Source organism: Dipodomys spectabilis, unplaced genomic scaffold, assembly GCF_019054845.1.
Source record: "Dipodomys spectabilis isolate Male_0828 unplaced genomic scaffold, ASM1905484v1 ptg000480l, whole genome shotgun sequence".
Taxonomy (NCBI): domain Eukaryota; kingdom Metazoa; phylum Chordata; class Mammalia; order Rodentia; family Heteromyidae; genus Dipodomys; species Dipodomys spectabilis.
In genome coordinates, this window is record NW_024871157.1 from 1,012,038 (window position 1) to 1,037,054 (window position 25,017).

General features: G+C 60.2%; 3 protein-coding genes across 12 annotated transcripts in view; 1 reads left to right on the top strand and 2 right to left on the bottom strand.

The window, feature by feature from the left end:
* The window catches only part of Pitpnm2 (phosphatidylinositol transfer protein membrane associated 2), a 114,406-nt gene extending 102,473 nt beyond the window's left edge, over nt 1–11,933 (top strand). Inside the window, exons 11-27 of one of the 7 annotated variants that reach the window (XM_042669064.1) lie at nt 616–863; nt 1,258–1,447; nt 1,635–1,754; nt 2,367–2,614; nt 2,881–3,059; nt 3,966–4,136; nt 4,596–4,745; nt 5,762–5,926; nt 6,605–6,766; nt 7,387–7,535; nt 7,842–7,958; nt 8,236–8,352; nt 8,438–8,586; nt 8,685–8,834; nt 9,589–9,772; nt 9,890–10,018; nt 10,100–11,933. In XM_042669064.1, the coding sequence (XP_042524998.1) occupies nt 616–863; nt 1,258–1,447; nt 1,635–1,754; nt 2,367–2,614; nt 2,881–3,059; nt 3,966–4,136; nt 4,596–4,745; nt 5,762–5,926; nt 6,605–6,766; nt 7,387–7,535; nt 7,842–7,958; nt 8,236–8,352; nt 8,438–8,586; nt 8,685–8,834; nt 9,589–9,772; nt 9,890–10,018; nt 10,100–10,423 (2,952 nt within the window). In that variant the 3' untranslated portion in view covers nt 10,424–11,933. The remainder of the gene's footprint in view (nt 1–615; nt 864–1,257; nt 1,448–1,634; nt 1,755–2,366; nt 2,615–2,880; nt 3,060–3,965; nt 4,137–4,595; nt 4,746–5,761; nt 5,927–6,604; nt 6,767–7,386; nt 7,536–7,841; nt 7,959–8,235; nt 8,353–8,437; nt 8,587–8,684; nt 8,835–9,588; nt 9,773–9,889; nt 10,019–10,099) is intronic. The other 6 variants (XM_042669068.1, XM_042669065.1, XM_042669067.1 and 3 more) reach the window with 6 other exon arrangements.
* A 1,813-nt stretch (nt 11,934–13,746) lies between these two features.
* On the bottom strand, nt 13,747–16,323 carry Arl6ip4 (ADP ribosylation factor like GTPase 6 interacting protein 4). Of its 2 annotated transcripts, XM_042669081.1 has the most exons (6): nt 16,295–16,323; nt 15,698–15,874; nt 15,220–15,513; nt 15,016–15,133; nt 14,106–14,175; nt 13,747–14,027 (listed from the first exon to the last, which is right to left on the bottom strand). In XM_042669081.1, the coding sequence occupies exons 2-6, from the start codon at nt 15,855–15,857 to the stop codon at nt 13,971–13,973; spliced, it is 699 nt and encodes a 232-aa protein (XP_042525015.1). In that variant the 5' UTR covers nt 15,858–15,874; nt 16,295–16,323; the 3' UTR covers nt 13,747–13,970. The 2 variants fall into 2 exon arrangements, with proteins under 2 accessions (XP_042525015.1, XP_042525013.1); XM_042669079.1 differs by lacking the exon at nt 16,295–16,323 and having other exon boundaries at nt 15,698–15,986.
* Nucleotides 16,324–17,220: 897 nt separating this feature from the next.
* Nucleotides 17,221–19,803, bottom strand: Ogfod2 (2-oxoglutarate and iron dependent oxygenase domain containing 2). Of its 3 annotated transcripts, none has more exons than XM_042669077.1 (7): nt 19,649–19,803; nt 19,456–19,512; nt 18,684–18,797; nt 18,514–18,613; nt 18,102–18,229; nt 17,655–17,912; nt 17,221–17,582 (listed from the first exon to the last, which is right to left on the bottom strand). In XM_042669077.1, the coding sequence occupies exons 1-7, from the start codon at nt 19,778–19,780 to the stop codon at nt 17,319–17,321; spliced, it is 1,053 nt and encodes a 350-aa protein (XP_042525011.1). In that variant the 5' UTR covers nt 19,781–19,803; the 3' UTR covers nt 17,221–17,318. The 3 variants fall into 3 exon arrangements, with proteins under 3 accessions (XP_042525011.1, XP_042525010.1, XP_042525012.1); XM_042669076.1 differs by having other exon boundaries at nt 19,456–19,581; XM_042669078.1 differs by lacking the exons at nt 18,102–18,229; nt 18,684–18,797; nt 19,456–19,512; nt 19,649–19,803 and having other exon boundaries at nt 18,514–18,612.
* Nucleotides 19,804–25,017: the final 5,214 nt, after the last annotated feature.

Consider the following 25,017-nt stretch of genomic DNA (forward strand, 5'->3'; position numbering starts at 1 on the left):
AGGCCGAGATAATCCATGTCTAGAAGCATACTGGGCAGCAGACCCCACCCCCACCCTGAGGCCAAGGCCAGCCTGGGCCTCTGTTTTCTCTGCAGCCGAGAGCCCAAGCAGAAACAGCTACCTGAGCCATGAAGAAAGAGGAGCTAGTGCTTTTGGAGAGACAGACCCTCCCTCGTGTCCCTTCCTCCTTTCCCCACAGGGGCCTAGTCTCTGCAGGGACCCCAAGGAGGAGCCTAGGCCACAAACCCCTGACCCCCTAGCTAGATACAAAATCAGGGCGCTCAGCCGGGCGCCAGTGGCTCACGCCTGTAATCCTAGCTACTCAGGAGGCTGAGATCTGGGGATCACAGTTCAAAGCCAGCCCGGGCAGGAAAAATCCGTGAGACCACTCAGAAAACCAGAAGTGGCACTGTGGCTCAAGTGGTAGAGCACTAGCTTCGAGCTGAAGAGCTGAGGGACAGCACCCAGGCCCAGAGTTCAAGCCCCATGACCGACCAAAAACAAAAAACAAGAAAAAAAACTCAGGGCTCTCAGCTGGAGCAGTTGGGTCAAGACAGGCCTCCCCCAAAGCGAGAAGGCTCTAGACACCAGTGACACCCACTCCCGCCCACGCAGGATGAGGTGAGCCAGCCACTGGCCACACCGCCCTCCAAGATCCACGTGCTGCTGCTGGTGCTGCATGGAGGCACCATCCTGGACACGGGCGCCGGGGACCCCAGCTCCAAGCAGGGTGATGCCAACACCATCGCCACCGTGTTCGACACAGTCATGCGAGTGCACTACCCCAGCGCCCTGGGCCACCTTGCCATCCGCCTGGTACCGTGCCCTCCCATCTGCGCTGACGCCTTTGCCCTTGTCTCCAAGTGAGTGGCTTTTGCCCACTGGCACCTGTCCTAGCCCTCCGTGTCCCAGAGCATCACGGGGCTCCTCCAGGATGGGATCCCTGCCCGGATGTCCTGTCCTGCCACCAAGCCCTCTGCCTGCCCAGAGGCAGCAGAACCTGTGCAGACATGCAGAGCTTCAGTTCCGGGAGGATGGGCCAAGGTCAAGCCTCCATTTCCAGTTCTGTAGCGGGATGCTGACCTGCCTCCATCTACTAGGGGCCCTGGTCCCCTGAGCCTGCCCAGGGCCTGGTCCAGGAGCATCCCCATTTGCACCTGGGAATGGGCAGCTCTAGCTTCCTGCCCAGGGCCAGGGAAAAGGCCCTTTGGGTGGGGCTGAGGCCACCTTCCTTCTGACCCAGCCTCTCACCCCTAGCTTGAGTCCCTACGGCCATGACGAGGGCTGTCTGTCCAGCAGTCAGGACCACATCCCCCTAGCTGCCCTGCCACTGCTGGCCACTTCCTCGCCCCAGTACCAGGAGGCAGTTGCCACGGTGATTCAGCGGGCCAACCTGGCCTATGGGGACTTCCTTAAGTCCCAGGAGGGCGTGACCTTCAATGGGCAGGTGAGTGGAGGACAGAGAAGACCCTGTAGGGTGGGCTGGCCAGAGGACCAGGGGTGTCCCCTTCAACACCCACAGTGGAGTGGACACCCAGACCCCTGGGCCCTTTCTGACTCCAGGTTGGCCTGATTGGGGACTGTGTTGGGGGAGGGCGTGGCCCTCAATGGGACTGGGACCCTCCTGCCTCCAGGTCTGCCTGATCGGGGACTGTGTTGGGGGCATCCTGGCATTCGATGCCTTATGCTACAGCAGCCAGCCCGTGTCGGAGAGTCAGAGCAGCAGTCGCCGAGGCAGCGTGGTCAGTGTGCAGGTACCTATGCATGGGGGGACAGCGTGGGAGGATGCTCCATTGGCCCCAAACCTTCACCAAGGTCTGCAGTTTCCCGTGTGCCACGTAGAACGGCCACACTGCCTGCTACAGGCCACCAAGCTATCACCTTGGCCCCCTGCTGCCGCCTGAGCAGAGCCCAGCAAAGACCTCAAGAGCTGACTTGGTCATCACCCAGCCCAGATCCATTCATTCTGTGCATTTGGCAAACTGTCCAAGCCCCTGAGCCCCTGCAGTAATTCCCCACCAGGCCAGGATCTGAGGGCTGGGAGAGGCGCAGGAGAATGGAGGATGTCCACTTAGGACTGAGGCTGAGGAGTCAGAAAAGCTCTACACTAGTGCAAAGGAGTCGGGAGTATTCCTTGGGAACTTGATCCTGGGTAGCCAGCTGGGCCAGGAATGAAGGCTGGTAAGATGTGGCCAGTGGTTTAAGCCGCAGGAGACCAGTGTCCTTCTTCCCCCTCATTTGCTTGGGCAAAGGCTCATGGATGGGCAGTGGCTGTGTGGGCCTGGAGTCAGGAGGTAGGACTGGACACTGAAGAAGAGTCTGGTCCAGTGGCCAGCCAGCAGTGAGCTTCCATGGGGCCATTTCAGGACGCTGACCTGCTGTCCCCGGGCATCCTGGTGAACACAGCGCAATGCTCTGGCAGCGGCAGTTGTGGCGGTGGCGGCGGCAGCAATGGCTCCAGCCTAGAAAGCAGTCGACACCTCAGCCGCAGCAACATCGACATCCCCCGCGGCGATGGCACTGAAGACTCCAAAAGGCAGCTGCCCCGCAAGCGGAGCGACTCCTCCACCTACGAGCTGGACACCATCCAGCAGCACCAGGCCTTCCTGTCCAGGTAAAGCTTTGGGGACAGGCTGAGCAAGGAAGGGCGGCCCCAGAGGGAAGGAGGAGGGTGACCCTGTTTGCTGGATCTGGGGGCCATCCAGAGACGTGGGAAGCACTGTCCTAAGGCGGGCAGGGCCACCTGGCAGCGCTGTGCCGAAGGCAGTCAGCTCCCTGCAGACCTGACTGGCTGTCACTGGAAACATCCTGACAGGCGCCAGGCCGCTGTCCTCCCATGAGACTGAGGGAAGTGGCCTTGACTTGCGTGTCCCCCTGTAGCCTCCACGCCAGCGTCCTGAGGAACGAGCCCAGCTCCCGCCGCTCCAGTAGCTCCACCATGCTGGATGGCACTGGCGCCCTGGGCAGGTTTGACTTTGAGATCGCCGACCTCTTCCTGTTTGGATGCCCACTGGGGCTGGTTCTGGCCTTGAGGAAAACAGTCATCCCTGCCCTGGACGGTGAGAGCCCTGCAGGGACAGGCAGGGTGCACAAGCCACTAGTGGTCTCTGGGGACCTGTCCTGAGGCCACGGCACACCCAGCCCATCCACCACTCTGACCCACAAGGCCCCTGGCCTTTGTTGCTTCCGTGGCTCGGTTGCTGGTATGCCACGCCTCTGCTTCTCTCAGGCACCTAGGAGCAGATACTGCCAGGGTCGAAGCACAGACCCGTCTCTAGCTGGAAGACCTTCCCAGAGGGAAGCTGTGAGCTGGGCACCCCAGGGCCTCCCAGCCTCCACAGATGATGGTGGGCGTCTGTCAGCAGGAGCCCTGCCTGTGCCCCTGCATGGCCCAACCTGGGCAGCCCGAAGGAACCATGGGTCCCTGTGGTAGCCAGAATAGCCCTAGAAAGGCCTAGCCAGACCCAACACCATGGGTGCTGGGTTAAAATGCCGGCCCTGAACCTCCCACCCTCCCACGGGGCCACCATGGCCTCAAGGGACCTGAGGGCCAGGTAGGCTTGCAAGGACAGCCACCCGCTGAGCGCACCCGGCTGGCCCACAGACTCACACGTGTGCACTGGCCACAGCGGGGCCCTTCCGCAGATACCACAGGTGAATGAGGGAGCCACCGGTGCTGCCCTGGAAAGCACCAGCTTTTGCACTAAGTGGGGAGTAATGGCACACACCCTGACCCTCACGCGCTTCCCTGTAATTCTAGGAGTGGTCTGTGTAGGAAAAAATGAGAAGTTTTCATTGGGGCGTTGGGGCTGTAGCTAGCGGCAGAGTGCTTTTCTAGCATGTGCAATGGGGTTCCAGCCCCAGCACTGGTAAAAACAAATCCAATTTGATAGCGATGTGGCAGAGCCAGCCGGGGGCCCCAGCCTGGCCTCCTCACCGCTGTGTGCGTCTGGCCCCCTCCGCAGTGTTCCAGCTGCGGCCCGCCTGCCAGCAGGTGTACAACCTGTTCCACCCCGCGGACCCATCCGCCTCCCGGCTGGAGCCACTGCTGGAGCGGCGCTTCCACGCCCTGCCGCCCTTCGGCATCCCCCGCTACCAGCGCTACCCGCTGGGGGATGGCTGCTCCACGCTGCTGGGTAAGGCTCCCGGGACGGCGGAGCTGGAGTGGCACTGCTCCCCAAGGGAAGGGACAGGGGCACTGACACCTGTTCCCAGTGGGTATCTGGCGAGGTCAGCTCATAGCAGAGTTCTGGAGTGACTTCCTCCTGTCCGGCCAAGGACACGCTCAGGACCCCCGGGCGGCTGGGGCAGCCAGGGCTGGTCCTGCCCCTGCAGGCACACAGCTCAGGGGCCGGAGGGCCTGCCGGAGTTACACACGTTGTGGGCTGCGTCCGTCGCAGACAGGGCAGAGTAGAGGATGTGGGCTGGAACGTGAGAGGGGTCCCCTAAAATGGCCTGTCCCCGAGCCCCCAGCGTGTCCCACCCGACATTGTGTCATGTCCTGGTCCTCGAGCCGAAGTCTACGTCCGTGGGTGTACAGCAGCCACTCGAGTGTCTGTTCTTGTCCTTTCTGTTCTCTCCCTGCCTGCCTCCAGTTGAGACCGTGCAGAGAAACCCTGAGCTGGTCCTGGAAGGTGGCCCCCTGGCCCCTCTCCCCCAAGGGGATGGCTTCCTGGAAACCAGTATCCCCGTTCCCGCGCTCACCTGGCAAGACGGGCCCCGCCCGAGTCCGGGCTGTGCTGAGTGTGTGTATCCCAACATCTGCGTAGCTGCCGACGCCTGGTCCTTATGCCCGCCCCCCACGCCCTCTTTGGCCACTCAGAGTCGCAGGATGTTGGTAGTGGGAAGAGACTTACGAGGCTCTGGGGAGTTGGCCATGGTGCTTCCTCCCTGTGCCTGGAATGCCAGTGGCTGGGGACTAACGGCTAAAGCAGTCAGTAGCCCAGGCATCAGGAGAGGAGAGCTGTGCGAGGGTCACACAGCCTGCCAGCAGCGTCCACAGGAGATGCAGCTCCTTGAGGCTGGCAGAACCCGGCAGTGGGCTGAGGCACCGCCAGCCCCCTCCCACCCCATGCCAAGGAGAGGCGAGCAAGGAGTTGGGTGCTCCAGGTCCCTGAGTTCAAAACTCCAGAACAGTAGAGAGGAAAGGGAAGGAGGGCTGGCCTCACTCCCTGAGGATGCAGGTCCTGCACCTGCCATCCAGACTGGCTCCTCTGGCTGAGTCCTGACCTCAGCCAGGGCCCAAGCGAGCCTGGCTGGAGGTTGAGCATCTCCCTTTGTGCCAGATAGCCAAGAGGAGCTGAGTCGGTCCAGCCCGCGGGTGAGGGCTGCCTCCTCAGAGCTCAGCGTACGTAGGGCATCTAGAGAGCCCAGGCCACTGTGGTTTGTGCCCCTCAAACCCAGGTCAGGCCTGCCTGGCCAGCTGTGAGTCAAGCTGGGCTGGGGCTGCTGGAGACCAGCTTAGGAGCCATACAGGGAGAAGAGATGGCCAAGGGGGGGCAAGATCCCTGGCCTCGCCTCCCTACCCTGTCTCTGTGCTGTCTGTCCGTCCATCCTTTCATGCCTCAGCCCTCCTCCTCCCCTCCTCCCCCTCCTCTCCCCCCCCACCCCGCCTCCACTCAGGCCCCTTGGCTCTTGCCTCCTTGAGCTGCCCCAGCCCAGGTGCATGCCACACTCGGCACGCAGGTCTCCCTCTGTTCTGGGAGGGCCGGGGCCAGGCTGGGCCTCGCTCACCTGGGCCTCTGTGCCTGTCCACCTGCAGCAGATGCACTCCAGACCCACAACACGGTCTTCCAAGAGCACGTGGCCCCTTCATCACCGGGCACGGCCCCAACCAGCCGCGGCCTCCGCAGAGCCAGTGAGATCAGCATTGCCAGCCAAGTGTCAGGCATGGCTGAGAGCTACACGGCGTCCAGCATCGCCCAGAGTGAGTGGCCTCTCCTGAGCCCTTCTCATTGTCACAGGCGGCTCATCGGGGGCCCGTGGGGCAGCTGGCCACACCTGTATCCATTCCCAATTGCCACACTGGTGGGGGGGGCAGTGCTAGTGGTTTCTAGCTGGTAAGAGTGGCATCCTCAGGAGGAGCTGGAGAGGAAACATCAGGACATCAGACATAGCCTCTCTTGTCAGTTGGCCCTGCCTACCTCAGGAGCTCCCATTAGCTGGAAACAGGGTCTAGAGCAGCTGCTCTGTGCTGCGGTAGGTTCTAGGGGCTGTTGTTGGAGCAGCTGCAATAGGGCTGGGGCTGTTGTCTTTCTGGTTCTCTGTGGTACGTGTGGGGGGTGGGGGTGGGGGGGGTGTTTTGGTCATACACTTGAACCCAGGGCCTGGTACTGTCCTTGAGCTCTTTTTGCTCAAGGCTAGTGCTCTACCACAGCGCCACTTTCGGTTTTCGAGTGGTTTATTGGAGATAAAGAGTCTCACAGACTTTCCTGCCTGGGCTGGCTTTGAACCGTGATCCTCAGATCTCAGCCTCCTGAGTAGCTAGGATTCAGGCGTGAGCCACTGGCGCCCTGCTGGTTTCGTTTCTTGCGTGGAGGGCCTGGCCCCATAGCGTGGCATCCCAGGGTGTGTCTGAGCTGTTCCCCTTGTTCTTGCTTCTCAGAGGCCCCCTCGTCGCTCAGCCACACCCCCAGTGTCAGGCGCCTGTCCCTTCTCGCCCTGCCCCCCCCCTCCCCAGTCATGCTTGGCTCTCATCCCCGGGGCCGGCAGGCCGGCCCTAGCCTGGAGAGGGCCCCTTGCCTCCCTGACTTGGACATCGGAGAAGGTACCCCGCTCACAGCACCTAACACAGACACTGCTGTGCTGAGCATGCCGCACACTCACTGCCCCCAGCCCCTGAGGCCTCGTGGAGATAGCTCACGCCCTGGGCTGGGAGGGAGCCCCAAGGAGCAGCAAGCTGTGAACCAGGACCCATAAAACGGGCACCACCTGCTGGACGCCTGCTGCACAGTCAGGGCACGCGCCAGGCCAGTCCCTGAGGATGGCCAGGACTGCCCTCAGGCAGCCCTGGGCTCTGGCTGCAGCCCGCACAGCCCGGTGCTGAGGAGGGCCAGGCTTGTCCTGGCAGGTCTGCAATTGAGACCAAAAATATCCTTCCTCTGCGATGCCATTCACGGCACACAGGTCGGAAAGCAGGGGAGAGGCCCAGGGAGGGCTGGGTGAGCAGAGCCAGGGCTCCCCGCCCTCGGCAGACCCACAGAGCCACGGGCTGTGTGCGGAGCTACCCTCTGGGTCCTTTGGCTGCCTGGGCATCCTGGCATCTGCTACCCACACAGCTGTCGCTCCAGGCTGCACTGGGAGGGGAGGACAAGTCTGGGGTGGACAGGCCCAAGGGACCCAGGGGGCCCCTGCCCAGTGCCCAGTCATGGCTCCTCCTCCCAACAGTTGCTGCAAAGTGGTGGGGCCAGAAGCGGATCGACTATGCCCTGTACTGCCCCGACGCCCTGACAGCCTTCCCCACGGTGGCCCTGCCCCACCTCTTCCACGCCAGCTACTGGGAGTCCACCGACGTGGTCTCTTTCCTGCTGAGACAGGTAGCGGGAGCCCCGCGGCCAGGCACACAGGCTTCACAGGGGGACCCCGCAGGGAGATGGCTGGGTAGGGTGTGCAGGCAGGGGTGAGGGGGCCTCCTCCATCCGCGGCCCGCCAGGCCACCGCAGGTAGGAGCCGTGGTGCTGGGGTGGGGGCATCGCCACCAGGGGCCGGTGGGCACTTGAGGTTGCAGGCAGTCTACAGAGGGTTGAATAGTACCCCCAGCTCCCCCCTGCCAGCCCCTGGGGCCGTGGGGTCCGCAGGAGCAGCAGCCCAGCTGGGAGCCGGCCCGCTCTCCCCTCCCCCAGGTCATGAGGCATGACAGTTCCAGCATCCTGGAGCTGGATGGCAAGGAGGTGTCCGTGTTCACCCCCTCGCAGCCCAGAGAGAAGTGGCAGCGCAAGAGGACCCACGTGAAGCTGCGGGTGAGGGTCCTTGGGGTGCCCAGACCCCCGGGCTGCTCTGTGTCCTATTTAATCCTTGTCAGAAGCCCGGGGGTCACAGAGGAGGAGCCTGGGTGGCGGAGAGGCACGCTGTTCCCCCCAACCTCCCGGGGGGCGGAAGAGGCCGGAGCTGCGAACTCGTTGCACACGCAAGGAAGCCCAAGGCCCGAGAGTCGGGTGGCCAAGCCCACTCCTCAGGCCAACGGGAGCATAAGCGGCCTCCACGTCCCCCCAACCCCATCCACTGTCCACTCCCCAGAACGTGACGGCCAACCACCGGATCAACGATGCGGTCGCCAACGAGGATGGCCCCCAGGTTGTGACGGGCCGGTTCATGTACGGGCCCCTGGACATGGTCACTCTCACTGGAGAGAAGGTGAGGGCACGGCGGACCGTGGCTGGGGCTCAGGGACTGGGGGTCCAGGACACAGCTGGCTGTGACCGGCCTGCCTGGGCTCCAGGTGGATGTGCACATCATGACGCAGCCACCCTCGGGGGAGTGGCTGCACCTGGACACGCTGGTGACGAACAGCAGTGGACGTGTCTCCTACACGATCCCGGAGACGCACCGCCTGGGGGTGGGTGTCTACCCCATCAAAATGGTGGTCAGGTATGCACCTCTGCCGGGGGTGGGGGGGTGCCAGGGCCAGCCTCCTGGGGACAGGAAAGGTGGCTCGGGTTGGTTCTGACAAGCTGTCCCCTCGCCAGGGGAGACCACACATTTGCCGACAGCTACATCACTGTGCTGCCCAAGGGCACGGAGTTTGTGGTCTTCAGCATTGATGGCTCCTTTGCCGCCAGCGTGTCCATCATGGGCAGTGACCCCAAGGTGCGGGCCGGGGCTGTGGACGTGGTGCGGTGAGTGGCCCAGGGGCACGCGGTGTGACGGTCACAGGTGGGCGGCTTCCCCAGCCCAGAGGGAGGAAAAGCTGTGGACACCAGGAGACCCATCCTAGGTCCCAGGGAGCCGAGTTGGGATCCCAGCGCCACCCTTAACAGAGGTATGACTGGATGAGTTGCTCAAGTTCAATGGCCATCTTCAGTTCCCCAATGAGAAGGAAGTTAGGAAGCCAGGTGCCATACCTCAGGCTCACGCCTGTAATCCTAGCTAGGCAGAAGGCTGAGATCTGAACGCCACCGCTTTAAGCCAGCTCAGGAAGGAATTAACCACCAAAAAGCCAGAAGTAGAGCTGTGGCTCAAAGCCTTGAGCACAAAATCTCAAGGACAGCGCCTAAAAAAAGGGGAGGAGGGGCACTGGGAAGGTGGCTCAGTGGTAGAGTGCTTGTCTTGCATGCATGAAGCCCTGGGTTCGATTCCTCAGCACCACATAAAAAAAAAGGCCGGAAGTGGTGCTGTGGCTCAAGTGGTAGAGCAGCCTTGAGCTGAGGGACAGCACCCAGGCCCAGAGTTCAGGCCCCATGACCAATAAAAAAGAAAAAAGGAAGCTGAACAGCAGTGAACACCCTGAGGGCTCTCGGCTGTCCCGCTCAGGCCGACCACGATCTCCATCAGAGACTCTCTTTCCAGTGGCCCTGTGGTGCCTCCTGGGAGGAGGCGGGGAGGGCGGGGGAGGGGGGGGCCGCAGCCCACTCAGGCCTGTCCCCGCTGCAGGCACTGGCAGGACTTGGGCTACCTCATCATCTACGTGACAGGCCGGCCTGACATGCAGAAGCAGCGAGTGGTGGCGTGGCTGGCTCAGCACAACTTCCCCCATGGCGTGGTGTCCTTCTGTGACGGCCTGGTGCACGACCCACTGAGGCACAAGGCCAACTTCCTGAAGCTCCTCATCTCGGAGGTGGGGCCAGGAGCAGCAAGCTGGGCAGGGGTGGGGCTGAGGGGAAGAGGGCAGGGAGGAGAGGGAGGACCGGGACTGACCGCAGGCCCAAGTGTGCTCTGGCTTTCCTTCCCGCAGCTGCATCTGCGTGTGCACGCGGCCTACGGCTCCACTAAGGACGTGGCAGTGTACAGCTCCATCAGCCTGTCCCCCATGCAGATCTACATCGTGGGCCGGCCCACCAAGAAGCTGCAGCAGCAGTGCCAGGTGAGCGGAGAGGCCGTGGTGGGCAGTCCCAGGAGTCTCAGCATCCCCGCCCCCAACCCATCCGCTTTGCTGCCCCTACAGTTCATCACAGACGGCTATGCGGCCCACCTGGCCCAGCTCAAGTACAACCATCGCGCGAGACCAGCCCGCAACACCGCCACCCGCATGGCGCTGCGCAAGGGCAGCTTCGGCTTGCCGGGCCAGGGCGACTTCCTGCGCTCCCGTAACCACCTGCTCCGCACCATCTCAGCCCAGCCCGGCGGGCCCAGCCTCCGGCATGAGAGGACGCAGAGCCAGGCCGAGAGCGAGCTGCGGGGCCAGCGCAGCCTGAGCATGGCAGCCAGCTGCTGGGGCCGTACCATGACCGGCCGGCTCGAGCCAGGGGCAGTCACGGGCCCCAAGTAGGGCACTGTTACGAGGCGCTGTGGTCTCCATGGTGCTAGGCCAGGGTGCCAGCCCCACTGGGAGGCCTGGCCTGGAAACTGGCAGGCAGCTGGGAACAAGCACATTTGTGGCCTGGGAGCTGGTTCCAGGGCCCCGTGGGGATACAGCCATGCCACAGTCCTCCCGGCCATGCCTCGCGTCTTAGGGTCTGTGGAAGCTGGCAGGACATCCCACTTAGCCTGGCCTGGGAGGCCCCCCCCCCCCCCCCGAACATCCTGCTGTGCATAGAGCTCCCAGCCTGAGCCAGCTGTGGGCCAGACTCAGCCTCCACCTCCTTCCCCCTAGCTCCCCAACCAAGGCCCCTCCTGTTTGGGAACGGCTCCAACAGGGGTCCAGCCTGCTTTTTGTTGACTCCAGTTTCTCAACTGTTCAACCTCACTGGTTTTGCACTGATTTTTGAGTGGAGACCCCTTGCCACCTCTGACGGCTAGATTCGTTGACATGCATGAAAATTCAGTATTTGCTGACCCAGGACTTCTTACCACACAGAAGGTCCCAGTGTGGCAAACCCACATACAAGCAGGAGAGAAAGGCCATATCTTAATTTGGGCAGCCCTGGACTGTGGCCCGCCACCCCGGCCCCACGTGCAGCTGGGTCTGGCTGCAGGGCTGGTGCACAGCACAGGCCTGCTGCCCGCAATGTCCACAGCGGGCTCCCGACTAGCCTCACCCTGGGCTGCGGGGCCTGGCCTCCACTTCTGCTCCTTGCCTGCCATTGGCCGAGGCCCCATGCCATGGCCGCCCGCCCGCGTTTCTACGCCTTTCTACTTCTCAATCTGATTTCTATGAGGTTTTTTTAATGAGCAATCCTTGGCTGCTTCCTTTTCTTAACTCTTTGCGTACAAGCGCAGCCCTTCCACGTGGGAGACACCCAGCACTGTGAGTGTCCAGCCTGGCTCTGGACGTGGGCCCCGCCCCCTTCCCCCCCTCTGCAAGGTGTGGGCTCCCGGCCCCACCTGACCCATGGATTCCACTGAGTCTCGACTCTGGGGTGGGTGGGGCACACACTTAGGTTTTTTTAATGCCAATTCCGTTTTGATGCTCAATCTAAGAATAAGAAGCCACAGTTAGCTTCATTAGCTTCAGGGTGGGCAGCCCTGACTCCATTTTTTTCCTGAACCAAGGACAAACCATCCAGCACCCACCTTCCCATCCCAGCACCGAACGCAACCTCCGGTGCTCCTCCATCTTCCCGGAAGTGGGCAAGCCCGCTGGGCCCAGCCGGACTCCGTCTCAGGGCTGCACGCCTGGGCTGGAGAGGTGCGGGCGGATGCTAACTTTCCTGTGTGTAGATATGTACAGCCGGAGGGGTACGTGTCCTGCGAGAGCAGGCCTGCATTCAGAGGGAAAGCTATTTATTTTGTGCAGAGAAAATTGTCTGGAGGGATGGAACCTTCAGGTTTACTCATATTTAAGATGTAGCTTTTCGTTGTTTCAGGCGTTATGTATAAAGCAACGATGATTTTATGGACCAAGTTTCCATGTAAGTGTTGCAGTCAAGTGCAATATCTGGCCCCTCTGCTCCAGGCAGGAGGCCATCGGCCCGACAATCACAGCCCCCGCCAGGGCCCTGTGGCCGGTGCCGCCTCCTCTCGGCCCCCTTCACATTGTCCCGCCTACACCGTGGTGACCCAGCCATTTGAAGTATCTGGAAGTCCCAGGCCTGCCTGCAATAAAGGCCAGGCGGCCTCCCGGCCAGGGAGAGCCTGCCGACAGTGGGCTTGGCCTCTCCCCACTCCTTTCCCCTCCCCTGCCCAGCCGCCAGCCATGCCAAGGACAATAGCAATAGTCCCCTGGGCCTCTTCCATGGCCCTCAGCCATAGATGGTGAGATGGGCAGCCTCTCCCCCCCTCCCCCACCTCTGTAACCTGGTCTGCTTTTGGCCTTCCTACCTAGAATTCATTTGGCACCGTCTCCAGTTTCCCACCAACTACGAGAGGGAGGGCACACAGTCCTTTAAAATACCAAAAATGTTTACAGTGTCAGGTGCCGAGCTGCAGGGCTTGGGCCTGACCAGTGGTAACCAAAGGGTGAGGCAGGCCTCGCTGACTGCCACCCACCCCAGGCCTGTTAGAATAGAAGCCTTAGTCCCCCGCCCCAGCCCCAGACTGACACTCGGTGGCCCCCAGCTCCGACCACCTGCCTTCTCTCATTTCTGAGAGATTTAGCAGAAACCCTCACCCAGTCCCAGCTCAGTGTGAGCTGTCCACCTGCTCACCCCGTCCTGTCCAGCCCTCACACCTCCCCCTCTTGTCTGTCCTCGTGCCGTTTGTCTCTCTGGGCCATGTGAGCAGTGTCCTCACCTCCTCCCCTGCTCCCCACATCATCAGCCTGAGTGTGCTCTGTATGCAGCGTCACTGTCTGTTACACCAATTAAAGAAGCAAGAGGCTTCCTTCTCGTCTCATTACTGTGGCGATCAAGGCACGGGTTGGGCAGGGCCATCCTCAAGGAAAAACTGGTGAGGAGGGGCGTTCCTCCCAATCAGCGGGGCCTGGTGCACATGGTGACACCAGCCCAAGTGTGTAGCTGGCCGCCATTGCTACTGACGAGGGTCTGTGGGCCCGTGCCACACAGAGTCAGCCAGCAGCCAGTTAGCATTCCTACCCAGAACCCTGGATCTTGGGCACTATGGTGATCTGGGGCGGGATATGGGCAGTAGTTGTACCCGAAGCTTGCATGGGTCACACCTTAAGTGCCTAAGACTGGAGTGTGGGTCCTATCAAAGCGGGAGCAGAGGTGGCTAGGGTGACTTGTGTTCATTACTAGGAGACATGCCAGCTCTCTCAAACTCCTAGAGCCTATCCCTACCTCACACTCCCAAAAAGTATGTCAGGTGCCAGTAGCTCACATCTGTAATCCTAGACACTCAGGAAGCCAAGATCTAAGGATGGTAGTTCAAAGTCAACCCCGGGCAGAAAAATCTGAGGTTCTTGCCTCCAGTTGACCACCAAAAAGGTAGAAGTAGAGTGGTGGCTCAAGTGGTAGAGTGCTAGCCTTGATCACAAAAACTAAGAAGCCCTGAGTTCAAGCTCAGCACAAGAAAAAAAAAAAAACTGGGAATGTGGCTTAGTGGTAGAGCATGCATGAAGCCCTGGGTTCCATTCCTCAGTACCATATACACAGAAAAGGCCAGAAGTGGCGCTGTGGCTTACGTGGTAGGATGCTAGCCTTGAGCAAAAGAAGCTCAGTAACAGTGCCCAGGCCCTGAGTTCAAGCCTCAGGACTGGCAAAAAAAAAAAAATTCAAGTAGTGCCCTCAGCACAGAAAGCAACAGGACAAGAAGTCTGTGGCCAGGGAACATTTAATATTCATTTAATATTGGGATGCAGCACTCTTCAGATGCATTAGGGCTAGTGATCCAGTCCTCTACCCCTTCCTGAGAGGCCACTGGGCCAGCATGGGCCCCCCACAGGTAGACAGGTATGCCCATCAGGCTAGCCGCCCCCTCCCAGAGGCCTGAGTCCAACCTGCCATCAGCAGTCCACAGGCCCAGAGCAGCTGGAGCCCTCAGGGAAGCAGCCCGGCTCGTATCTGGAAGGCCAGGCCATCCCCTCGGGTGGCTTGCTGAGGAAGAGAAAACAGGAGGACAGGGCCATGAGAAACAGGGCTGAGAGCAGACATGGGCAAAGGGGCGACACCAACCTTATTGATCTCTCTGTGTCGTTCTTTGGTTACGATTTCCTCTAAGACCTCTCCATCACCCTTGATAAGCCTGTGGGTAAGATAGTGTCCATCAGCAAGAAACTAGTTAAGCCCCTTGTGCCAGAGCAACAGAACCAGAACCTCTCAGCAGAGGTCCCAGTGTCCACCATCTTCAACCTGGGGCTAGGGGCTGGTGGTTGATACCTGTAATCCTAGGTAGTCAGGAGACAGATCTGAGGATCAAGGTCCAAAGGATGCCCAAGCGGGAAAGCCTAGGATTCTTTTTTTTTTTTTTTTTTGGTCGGTCATGGGGCCTGAACTCTGGGCCTGGGCGCTGTCACTCAGCTCTTCGGCTCAAGGCTAGCGCTCTACCACTTGAGCCACAGCGCCACTTCCGACCTTTTCTGCTTATGTGGTGCTGAGGAATCGAAGCCAGGGCCTCATGCATGCAAGGCAAGCGCTCTACCCCTGAGCCACCTTCCCAGCAGGCCTATGATTCTTAACTACAGTTAAGGAGCAAAAAGCCTGAAGTGGAGCTGTGACTCAAGCAGCAGAGTGCTAGCTTTGAGTAAAAAGGCTAAGGCACAGCGCTCAGGCCCTGAGTTCTAAAAAGGCTAAGGGACAGCGCTCAGGCCCTGAGTTCATGCCCGAACACAGCCCGAAAGGTACCCACCCCCAAGGCTGCCCTCGGGACAGGGATGGCGGCAGCCCCACGGTGGGCCCGGCCTTGCCAGCCTGCGCCAATCCAACCAACAACAGCCGCTCGGAAAAGCCTCAAGGCCCATCCTTCCCCGCAGCCACTCACTCCCACGGGAACCAGAGAGGAATGGCTGAGTAGTGACTGGTTCCTTGCCAACCCCCCCCCCGGGGGTGGGGGCACAGGAGGCCTGGCGGCGCCCAAGCCCATCACCTGGTGCGTCCCGTCTCCGGGTCCACCACCTTGCGGATGACGCTCTGCCGGGCGTCCCACTCCGCCTTGGTCATGGGCTTCATGGCCTGGATGCGGGACTTCTGCTCATCAGTCAGGACTGAAAGGGGCCGTGGGAGGCGGGGTCAGGCCGGCCTGGGGAGGGGACCCCCGGCCCCGGCCCCCGCCGGCCGGTCAGCGCAGGACCTGGGCCATCCTCTTCCTCCCCGGCTGATCGGTGCCACTGGTCCAGCGAGGGCCCGGGCAGAGCCTCGGCCTGCTGCACCTCCGCCTTCTCTTTGTCTTTCTTCTTCAGCTTCTTCTTCCTCTTCCTCTTCCTCTTCTTCTTCCGCTTCTTATCCTTGTGCTTCCCCCGCTTCTTCCGGCCATCACTGGAGGAGGAGGAGGAGGAGGACGAGGAGGAAGAGGAGCTAGAAGAACTGGAAGAGGAGGAGGAGGAGCTGGCTCGAGGTCTCCTCCGGGCCTTGCGCTTGCTTCTCTCTGTGATGCAGGGAGAAGGGGAGGGTGGAGGGGGGGGCACGTAAGCCGGGTCCCCACGGCGGGCTGCACGGCGGGCGGGCCCGGCCCCCCGCCCCCGGGGTCTCGGCCTCGGGGCTCCGCTCCGCACCCCGGGCCGCGGCCGGGCCCAGGGGCCGCTCCCGCTCTCCGTCCGCGCGGCCCTCACCCTCCGCCCCGGGGGTGGCGCTGGCCTTTGGCCCCCGGGACCCCGAGGCCGCGCAGCTCCTCGAGGCGTCCGAACCACTCTCCTTCCTTTTGCTTTCCGACCCTCGCCCCCGCGACCGGCTGCGACTTCTCGAGCGCTTGCGACGGGCGGCGTGAGCCATGGCGGGCGCCGCGGGCTGGGGAGCGAGAGGGGCGCGCTTAGCCCGCGGCCCGGCCGGTCGGGTCTGGAGAGGGGGCCCCGAGGACGGCTCCTGCCCGGACCCCCGCCTCCGCGCCGACTCCGCCTGCGCTGCGGCGCCTTTAAGGCCCCGCCCCCGCGCGGCCGCTCCGCGCCTGCGCACCGGACAAGGCCGCCAGGGAGTCCTCCGCTCCACGCCTGCGCACCCGGCCCCGCCGGCCGCTACGCGCTTGCGCACCCGACACGGCCGCCTGGGAGTCCTCCGCTCCACGCCTGCGCACCCAGCCCCGCCGCCTGGGAGCCCTCCGCTCCACGCCTGCGCACCCGGCCCCGCCGCCTGGGAGCCCTCCGCTCCACGCCTGCGCACTCGGCCCGGCACGCCCCCTCCCGCCCCCGGGGCTCGGCCCGGCCACCCTAAGGCTGCGGCCCATCTGGCCGGACCGCCAACCCACAGCGCCTTCCCAGGCGGGAAGGCGGCGTCCGGCGTGACTTAGGGCACTGCTGCCGGGAGTTCCGACGCTTCCACATCCGCCCCCGGAGCTCCCGTTCCCTGCACCGGCCAGCCGGGGGTCCGGGCTCGGAGCCGGGCCGACCCCATGCCCACAGCCCCGCCGGGACCAGCGATCGCCCGGCCTTGGTCGCAGCCCTGCCCGCTCCCAGGTCCCAGGACCGCCCTGCGGAGTCGCGCTTGGACCACGCGTCTCCGGATAATGCGTCCCTCTGGCTCGCTGCTCTCCTCGTCTCTTCGCGGCTCCGCGCTGAGCCGCCCTGGGCCTTCTCGCCCGGGTGAAGGAGCGGACCCAGGCCGGCCCAGAGCGGCGTGGGGGCCGCAGAATGGGACCGGCCTGCTTTCCCGGAGACGCCGCGCTCAGGGTTTCAAGGTGGAAATCGCAAAGCATGGCTGTGCGCTCACCTCTTCCAGTCTTGGAGCTGCCCGCTCATCTCTCCGGGAAGGAGACAGCACACGGGCTGTTATTTGTTATAAAGCGCTTTATAACTGCCAACTCACTGGATTCTCACAAGACCACGCAAGGCGCAGAAGAGTCCCGAGGCTCACAGCCAGAGTTGGATGTGGCAGAAGCTGGACTTGAACTTAGCCCCTGCCCTCCACCCCCACCTCTAGGAAGTGATGAGCCCGCCCTGCCCTGCCCTGCCCCATCCTGGGACTGGCTGTGGTAGGAATTCCATCAGAGCCGCCTGTCAGGCTGAGGCTGAACAGCATTGTTTGAAGCCACATCTTCGACTCCACTGCTGGACTCCAAGAACCCACACCAGGCTGTGCTGCCAGCAAACTTGCACTAAAGCAGCTTATGTGCGGAAAGATGGACTCGGAAGCCAGCACGGCCTTCTGACCCAAGCGGCCTGTGCCTTCCGTTTATTTCTCTCAAGAAGGCAGAGCCCTCGCTTGCCCTGACACTCCGCCACCACCTCTTGGTGCACAGGCTCAGGTCAGCGCGCACACATCCACCGTGGGGGGCTCATCCCGAGTGAAACCATCGCCAAAGCCCTCATCGTCCACCAGATCAGGCTTCTGGCAGCACATGGGGCAGAGGTGGTTGCGCACGGCAGAGGCTCGAAGCCAGACGACCAGGTTCCAGCGTTCACCAGTCCTCAGGGGCCGGGCGCCATGGAGCTGAGCACCCCGATGCAACACACCCTGGCCCACAACGTGCTCCACCTCCAGGGGTTGCGTCAGTCCTGTAGGTGCCTGCAGATAGTGGGGCTCAGGCCTGGGAACTCCTGGCAGCCCCAGGCCTTGCCCCACAAATCTCATACTCACCTGGAAGAGACCCCCAAAGTACAGGGCGCCCCCTGTGAAGGCCTTGCCCAGGGCCACGTTGAGGGTAAGCTCGGCATTATCGTAGTGGCAGCCCAGCTCCAGGTCCTGGCCAAGTGCATATTTGACCACGAAGGCACGGTGACTGTCCAGACAGCCCCCGCCATACTCTGGGAACAGCAGGGCCATCAGCGGCTGCAGGAAGCGCTCTCGAAGTGGCGTCACCAGTGGCTCGTCCAGACCTAGTTCACTCATCAGCATCTGGGAGGAGACGCCCAGGCCCAGTAGGGAGACTGCCAGGCCTCGCCTGCATCCCTGGATGCTGAAGTGCTCTGCATCGTCTGTGCACGTGCCTCACGGCAGATAGAGCACGAAGCTCCCTGTTGCCTTGAACACAAGCCAGCCAGCTGCTCCCACCCTCAAGCAGGTGGGCCAGGCCTCCCCACTCACCCCATAGTTGTTCATGGTGTTAGGCCTCCCCTTGGGCATGTCTGACTGCTCGAAGTGCTCCAGTTCCTCCAGCAGGGCCTGGCAGAAGGATGCTGTGAACACGGGCACTCGGTAGATGCGCTTCTCCTCTGTGGATGGATGGACGGACACATGGACAACAGGCTGGGAGCTCGTTGTGAAGAAGCTGGCATGGTTGAACTGCCCCAGGCTCATAGTTTGCTCATTTGTACAGCAGTGATAACTGAGGGCCTTCACTTCCTGAGACCACTGCCCTGCTCCTGGCCCTCCCAGCTCCTGCCAGTGGTTCAGTTTCTGAAGGCAGAGATGACTGGTGAAGGGACCCCTGTCTCCCATTCCCAGATGTCACAGACTGCTGCCCCCAAGTCCTGCCAAGCCAGGGGCCAATGCTCACCAGACACTGTCTCCAGCCGCTGAAGAAGGCCCTTGAGGTCTGCGCCTGGTGATGCGCTGTATTCACTTGCAGCCAGAAACTCAGGGGCCAGAGCTGCATCCTATGGCAGAACACACCTGAGTGCCAGCACCTCCTCCCAGGAGCCAGCCCCCAAGCTGGCAGCTGAGTACCTGCAGTGAGCTGTAGATCTCAGGCCGTGCTGGGTGGTAGGAGCTTGCAATGAGGGCTCTCCTGGCAGCTGACTTCTGCCCCAACTGCCTCCGACGCTCTACCTCCTGTTCAAGCTAGAGTGACACAGGGTTGGGTTACCAAGCAGGGCTGCTTGTCTCCAAAAGCCATTGTAAAGATGGAAAAGCTGAGGCCCAAGGCCAGAGAGGGACCCAGGGTGGAAGCCAACCCTGCCTACACTCTTGAACCTCTCCACGGTCAAGTACAGGCACTGAGCTGTTAGCTGGTAGGGACAGCGGGAAGGGATTCATCTCTCCTGCTCCAGCCTGGGCCAGGCATGTGGAGCAAGAGCTCCTGGCTCCCTCAATCAGCTGGGCCACTCAGGAGGAAGAGGGTCATGGTCAAGTCCTACCACTAGCCCCAGGTGGGGGGGCAGGGCAATGGCAGCAGCTCTGGCACCAGTCTACATTAGAGATGGGGGCAGGGAGAAACCCGTGGTGGGCAGCCTGGTGAGGCTACCTACTCCACCCGCTGGGACAGGCCTTAGCCAGGGACCGACGCCCCTTCTTGAGCCTCTGGGCCCCAAATGGGGTGATGGCCACACCTATCTCACAGGTGTTAAAAAGGGCGAAATGCAGGCTACTTCTTCCTGCTCTGGTGGCAGGGCCCGGGAATGAAGCTGGGGAGGAGGACTTGAGAAGTCGTGGGGGATCGGTGGGAGGCGGCTGGGAGCCCCCGGCCGGCCGGCCCGCCTGCGGGCGGGGGAGACGTCACCTCTTCCCGGAGCCGCTGGAAGTCCCGGGAGCTGACACAACCCCGGCTGCGCAGGATCTGGGAGCAGAAAGACGGCAGCGTGACTGCGCGAACGCCTCGGAACCTCGGTTTCTCCTCCTCGGACAGAGCTAAGGGGCGGGCGTCACGGGGCGTGGAGAGAAGGCGCGCACGCCCGCGCGCCGCGGCCACTCACCGCGCCGTAGTCCCGGCGCAGCTGCTGCTCGCTCCGGAAGCGCAGGTGCAGCCCGTAGCGCGCCACGTACAGGTTCTCGGAGCAGAAGCAGGCGCAGCGGCAGAAGCGGCGCGGGGCGCCCGGCGTCGCCATGGGGCGGCGCGGCGCGGCGGCGCTTCCGGGCACGCCCCCGCCGAGGGGGCGGGGCGCCCGGCGTCGCCAAGGGGCGGCGCGGCGGCGCTTCCGGGCACGCCCCCGCCGAGGGGGCGGGGCGCCCGCCGCCGGGGGCCGCGCCGAGCTCGCCGGCTGGGAAGCGCGGTGCGAGCGCGGGAGGGAGGCGCTCTGTGGCCAGGACGGGAGCCCGCGGGCTGTCTGCCCGCTCCGCCTCGGTTTCGCCGTGAGGCCCGACGCGGAGAGCTGGGACTCAGAACCACGGGCCTCGCTTGGACGCTGCTCCTCTTCCGCGAGGGGCCCTTAGACAACTAGGCGACCTCGCGTGGAAGCCGGGCCAGCTCCGAGGTCTGACCCCGATTCCTCTAGCTGCTGGGCGCCCCGGGTCTGTGCGTGCAGGTCCGGGTGTGGACATTTACTCCAGGTCCCTGCCTGGCGCTCCAGCTCCTCCCCCGGAACGTGTCCGAGCGTCGGGGCCCGAACGCGCCGCCCAGGGCACTTCCGGTGGTGAGGTGGGCGTGGTCTGCATTTGTGGGCGGGGCCGAGCGTCTGGACCTGGTTCAAGTCCGGCGCGGCTTGTGTGTCAAGTGTGTTAACGCGCCCCGGCCCCGGAGTTCCCACTGTGGTCCGCAGGCCCCACCCCACCCGCTCCGGTCTCCGGAGCTGCTGGAACTGATCCCGGCCCCGGCCCCGCCGTGGCGTTCCCCGCCGTGGCTGCGGATAATCGAGACCACCAGGAGTGCCTCCCGCCAACGCTCCTCACCTTTCCGGACCTGCGCTGGGGATCCTATCACAGGGAAACTGAGGCCCAGACGGGCGCAGTGACCTGCCCCAGGGTCCACATCCAGCGCGGTACCCTAGGGTACCTCAGCAGCCTGTCCTTCCCACGCCACAAGGGGTCACTGGTGGGAGGCTGGGACTTGGGGTGTTCTGTCCTTAGTGTGGCCTTGTTTCACCGACCCCGTCCTCTGTCAACCCCAACAGGTGTACACATTCGTGCACACACGTCCACACGTACCCCACGCATCATCCTCACCCACATTGTGCTGGGAGGCCATGACCACCGTTCGGAGAAAGCGGACCCGCTTCCCCAGCCCTGGCCTGCCAAGCCAGGAAGGTGATGAGAGCCTCGCGTGGTCTTGATTGCCCAGCGATAGGGAAGCACCTGCTGTCCAGAAAAGGATCTGGTTCCCCAGCTCAAGTGTCCTCACTCCCGGCTGCCCTGCCTCTCTGGAGGCTCAGGGAGGCTGGCTTCCCCGCCTGGCTGGCACCCTGCAGCCTGGCATATAGTACCCCTCTTTGCACTGTTTTGCAATATGAGCCGTCTATCATGGTTTTGGAGGGACAGGGCTTTGGAGGTGTTTGCTTTTTGTGTTGGTACTGGGGCTTGAACTCGGGCTAGACTGTCCTTCAGCTTCAGCTCTTTACCTCTAAGCTAGCACTCTACCACTTCAGTCACAACTCCACTTCTAGGGTGGTTAATTGGAGATTGTCTCATGAAACTTACCTGCCTGAGCTTCAAACTGTGATCTTCAGATCTCAGCCTCTAGGATTTTAGGTATGAGCTACTGGTGTCTGGTTTTTTAGGTTTAAGAGTTCCTTGTATGTTTTAGTTAACAGCCCTCTATTAGGGAATCTCCTACAGAGACTCCCTGTGTGAGGGGTTCTTCACTGTCTTTACATTATCTTTTGCAGGCCAGAAGTTTGTTTTGAGGAGGTCCAGCTTTCAGTTACTCTTTTATAAGATGATGCCTTTGGTCTTGTGTCTAAACAGTCATCACTAAGTCAGCCCGTCTAGGTTTTTTCCTATCATCTAGGAGTTTATACTTTGGCCTTGTTTTTTCAAGATTGGGACTCAGTATGTGATTCCACTGGCTTCATGCTCTCGGGCTCAAGACATCCTCCTGCTTAGCCTCCTAAATACCTGGACATGGCTCTAGTTTTACATTTCCATTTGGAGTTTGTTCTTTTCCTTTTGAATGCAGGGATTTGTATGTGCTAGCAGAAGCACTCTGCCACTGAGCTACACACCCAGTCCTTTTGAGTGAATTATTTATTAGCAGTTCTGCGATTTTGAACTTAGAGCCTCTGACAAAAGTTCTAAGTTTTTTGTTTGTTTTGTTTTGGTCGATAATGGGGCTTGAACTCCGGGCCTGGGTGCTGTCCCTGAGCTTTTGTGCTCAAGGCTAGTGCTCTACCATTTTGAGCCATAGTGCCACTTCCAGTTTTTTTTTGTTGTTGTTTTTGTTTTTGCTTTTGTTTTTGATAACTAATTGGAAATGAGAGTCTCACAGACTTTCCTGACCAGGCTGGCTTCAAACATGATCCTCAGATCTCAGCCTCCTCAGTAGCTAGGATTATAGGTGTGAGCCACCAGCAAAAGTTCTAAGTTTTACCTTCTATGACTTATTTCTTCTTGTTGGAGAAAGACACCTAATTTTTTTTCTTTTCTTTTGTCAGTCGTGGGGCTTGAACTCTGGTCCTGGGCACTGTCCCTCAGCTCTTCAGCTCAAGGCTAGGGCTCTACTACTTGAGCCACAGCACTACTTCTGGTTTTCTGATGGTTTATTAGAGATAAGTCTCATAGACTTTCCTGCTCCAGCTGGCTTTGAACTGCGATCCTCAGATCTCAGCCTCCTGAGCAGCTAGGATTACAGGCATGAGCCATAAGCTCCTGGCCTTTTTTTTAGCCTTGAGCACAAAAGCTCAGGAAATGCCCAGTCCCTGAGTTCAGACCCCACCACTGACAAAAAAAAAAAAGCTTTAATTGAGCTATTCCCCATATTAGTGATTACCCCATCACTCACTAAGAAATGACCCATAAGCAGTCACACATGGTAGTTCTTAGTCCAAACTTACCTGAAACATTTTTTTTTTTTTTTTTTTGTCGGTCGTGGGGCTTGAACTCTGGGCCTGGGCGCTGTCCCTCAGCTTTTCAGCTCAAGGCGAGCGCTCTACCACTTGAGCTACAGCGCCACTTCCAGTTTTCTGATGGCTTATTGGAGATAGGAGTCTCACAGTCTCTCTTGCCTGGGCTGGCTTTGAACCGCGATCCTCAGATCTCAGCCTCCTGAGTAGCTAGGATTACAGGCGTGAGCCACCAGCGCCCGCCCGGCGACCTGAAACATTTTCTGTGATTAGGCTGGGATGAGATCCTGCTACCCAGCGGGGAATGAATGGGGGGAGGGGATGTTGAAAGGGAAGATTAAGAAAAGCTGGCTGCAGGTGGCTCACGCCTGTCATCCTAGCTACTCAGGAGTCTGAGATCTGAGGATCACAGTTCAAAGCCAGTCTGGGCAGGTAAGTCTGTGACTCATATCTAATTAAACACACAAAAAAATGCCAGAAGTGGAGTTGTGGCTTAAGTGGTAGAGCACTAGCCTTGAGCATAAAAGCTCAGAGACAACACCCAGGCCCTGAGTTCAAGCCCCAGTAGTGGCATACCAAAAACCACAGCAAAACAAAACAAGTGGCTCAGTGGTAGAGTGGTTGCCTTGCATGCATGAGGCCCTGGCTTCGATTCCTCAGCACCACATAAGCAGAAAAACCCGGATGTGGCACTGTGGCTCAAGTGGTACAGCACTAGCCTTGAGCTGAAGAGCTGAGGGACAGCGCCCAGGCCCAGAGTTCAGGCCCCATGACTAAAAAAAAAAAAAAAAAAAAGAAGGGTTGTTTAAAAAAATAAAAGAAAGGGCTGGGAAGGTGGCTCAGTGGTAGAGCGCATGCCTTGCATGCCAGAGGCCCTGGGTTCGATTCCTCAGCACCACATAAGCAAAAAGAAAAAAGCCGGAAATGGCGCTGTGGCTCCAATGGTAGAGCACTAGCCTTGAGCTGAAGAGCTGAGGGACAGCGCCCAGGCCCAGAGTTCAGGCCCCATGACCGGACCCAAAAAATAATAATAATAAAATAAAATAAAAGAGTTCAATGAGGGATGGAGAGCTTACAAACGTGTTAACCAGACGGTGAGGTTTCTGTGGAGAAATGGCCTGAGTGACGCATTTGCTCCTCTCAGTTTCTCATTCTCACAGTTCTTGCTGGTATATTTGCAGTGCTATTAGATGCATAAAGGCTCAGAGGCAATTCATGTGTCCTAAAAATAATCCTTGTTCGCATTTCCTGTTGATCACGTGGGGGGGTGCTCCCAAGCCATGACCATTGATTGGGTCATTTTTCCTTGCCAGTACCCCAAAGCATTATTTATCTCTGGGGAGGACTTAGCTCCATCACCTACCCAAGGTCATACAGCAACATGGACAAACCCAGCTTGGAGCCACTCAGGCTTTTGGGATAATCTCTCTCCAAGTACAACTGTCAGCTGGCACACACTTTTGTCCAGACAGTTGGATCACTCATTCAACTTCACTCCCTAGATGGAGTAAGTCATTTCCTACCTGTACATGACTTCCCACCCTATAGATGCACTTTATGCCTGCTCCAGAACATTCTGCTGGCAGTTGCTCACTAATTACTCCTCAGGTCCCCTGTGGAAGGATATGTAGATTCTATTTAGGTTTTCTTACTCTGTTTGCAAGCTAGTATGTCAGCTCCCTGCTCCCTGTCACATATCTGTCTAGAAAAAAAAATCCCTACTGGGTCAAAAACTAAAATGTTTCCAAGTCTGAACTTCACTAAATTCCCCTCTACTGGAGGCTGTCCCGTGGGAGCAGCGGGGACTGTTTTAAGTTCAGGAGCACAGGAGGTCCCTGCCAGAGCATGCAGGAACGTGGGAAGTGCCTTTCCCACCGTCCACCCCTCTGGGCCCAGTGTTTCTCCAGCTCAGGACACATTGACCTCAGAGCCTTTGAACTTGCAGTTCCCTTAGCCTTGCGTGCTCTCCTCCGGATCCCTGAGGCTCCAAGAGTCATAGTTGTCCCAGGCCATTTTCCACGGGCTGTCTGGGGTTTGTTTTCTTTACAGAACTTAATATGAGCCAGGCACACCAGAATCTCACACATATGATCCAACCTACTCAGGATACTGACATCTGAGGATCGTGTTCAAAGCCAGCCTTGGTAGGAAAGTCCAAGAGACTCAGCTCCAATTAAGCACCAAAAAGCTGGAAGTGGAGCTGTGCTATCCTTGAGAACAAAAGCTCAGGGACAGTGCCCAGGCTTTGAGCTCAAGCCCCAGGACTGGCACGAAAAGATAGAACTTACTATAACTTGAAATCCTCTTATTTGGTTGAGACTTTCTTGTCTCCCCCACTCTACAAAGTCTAC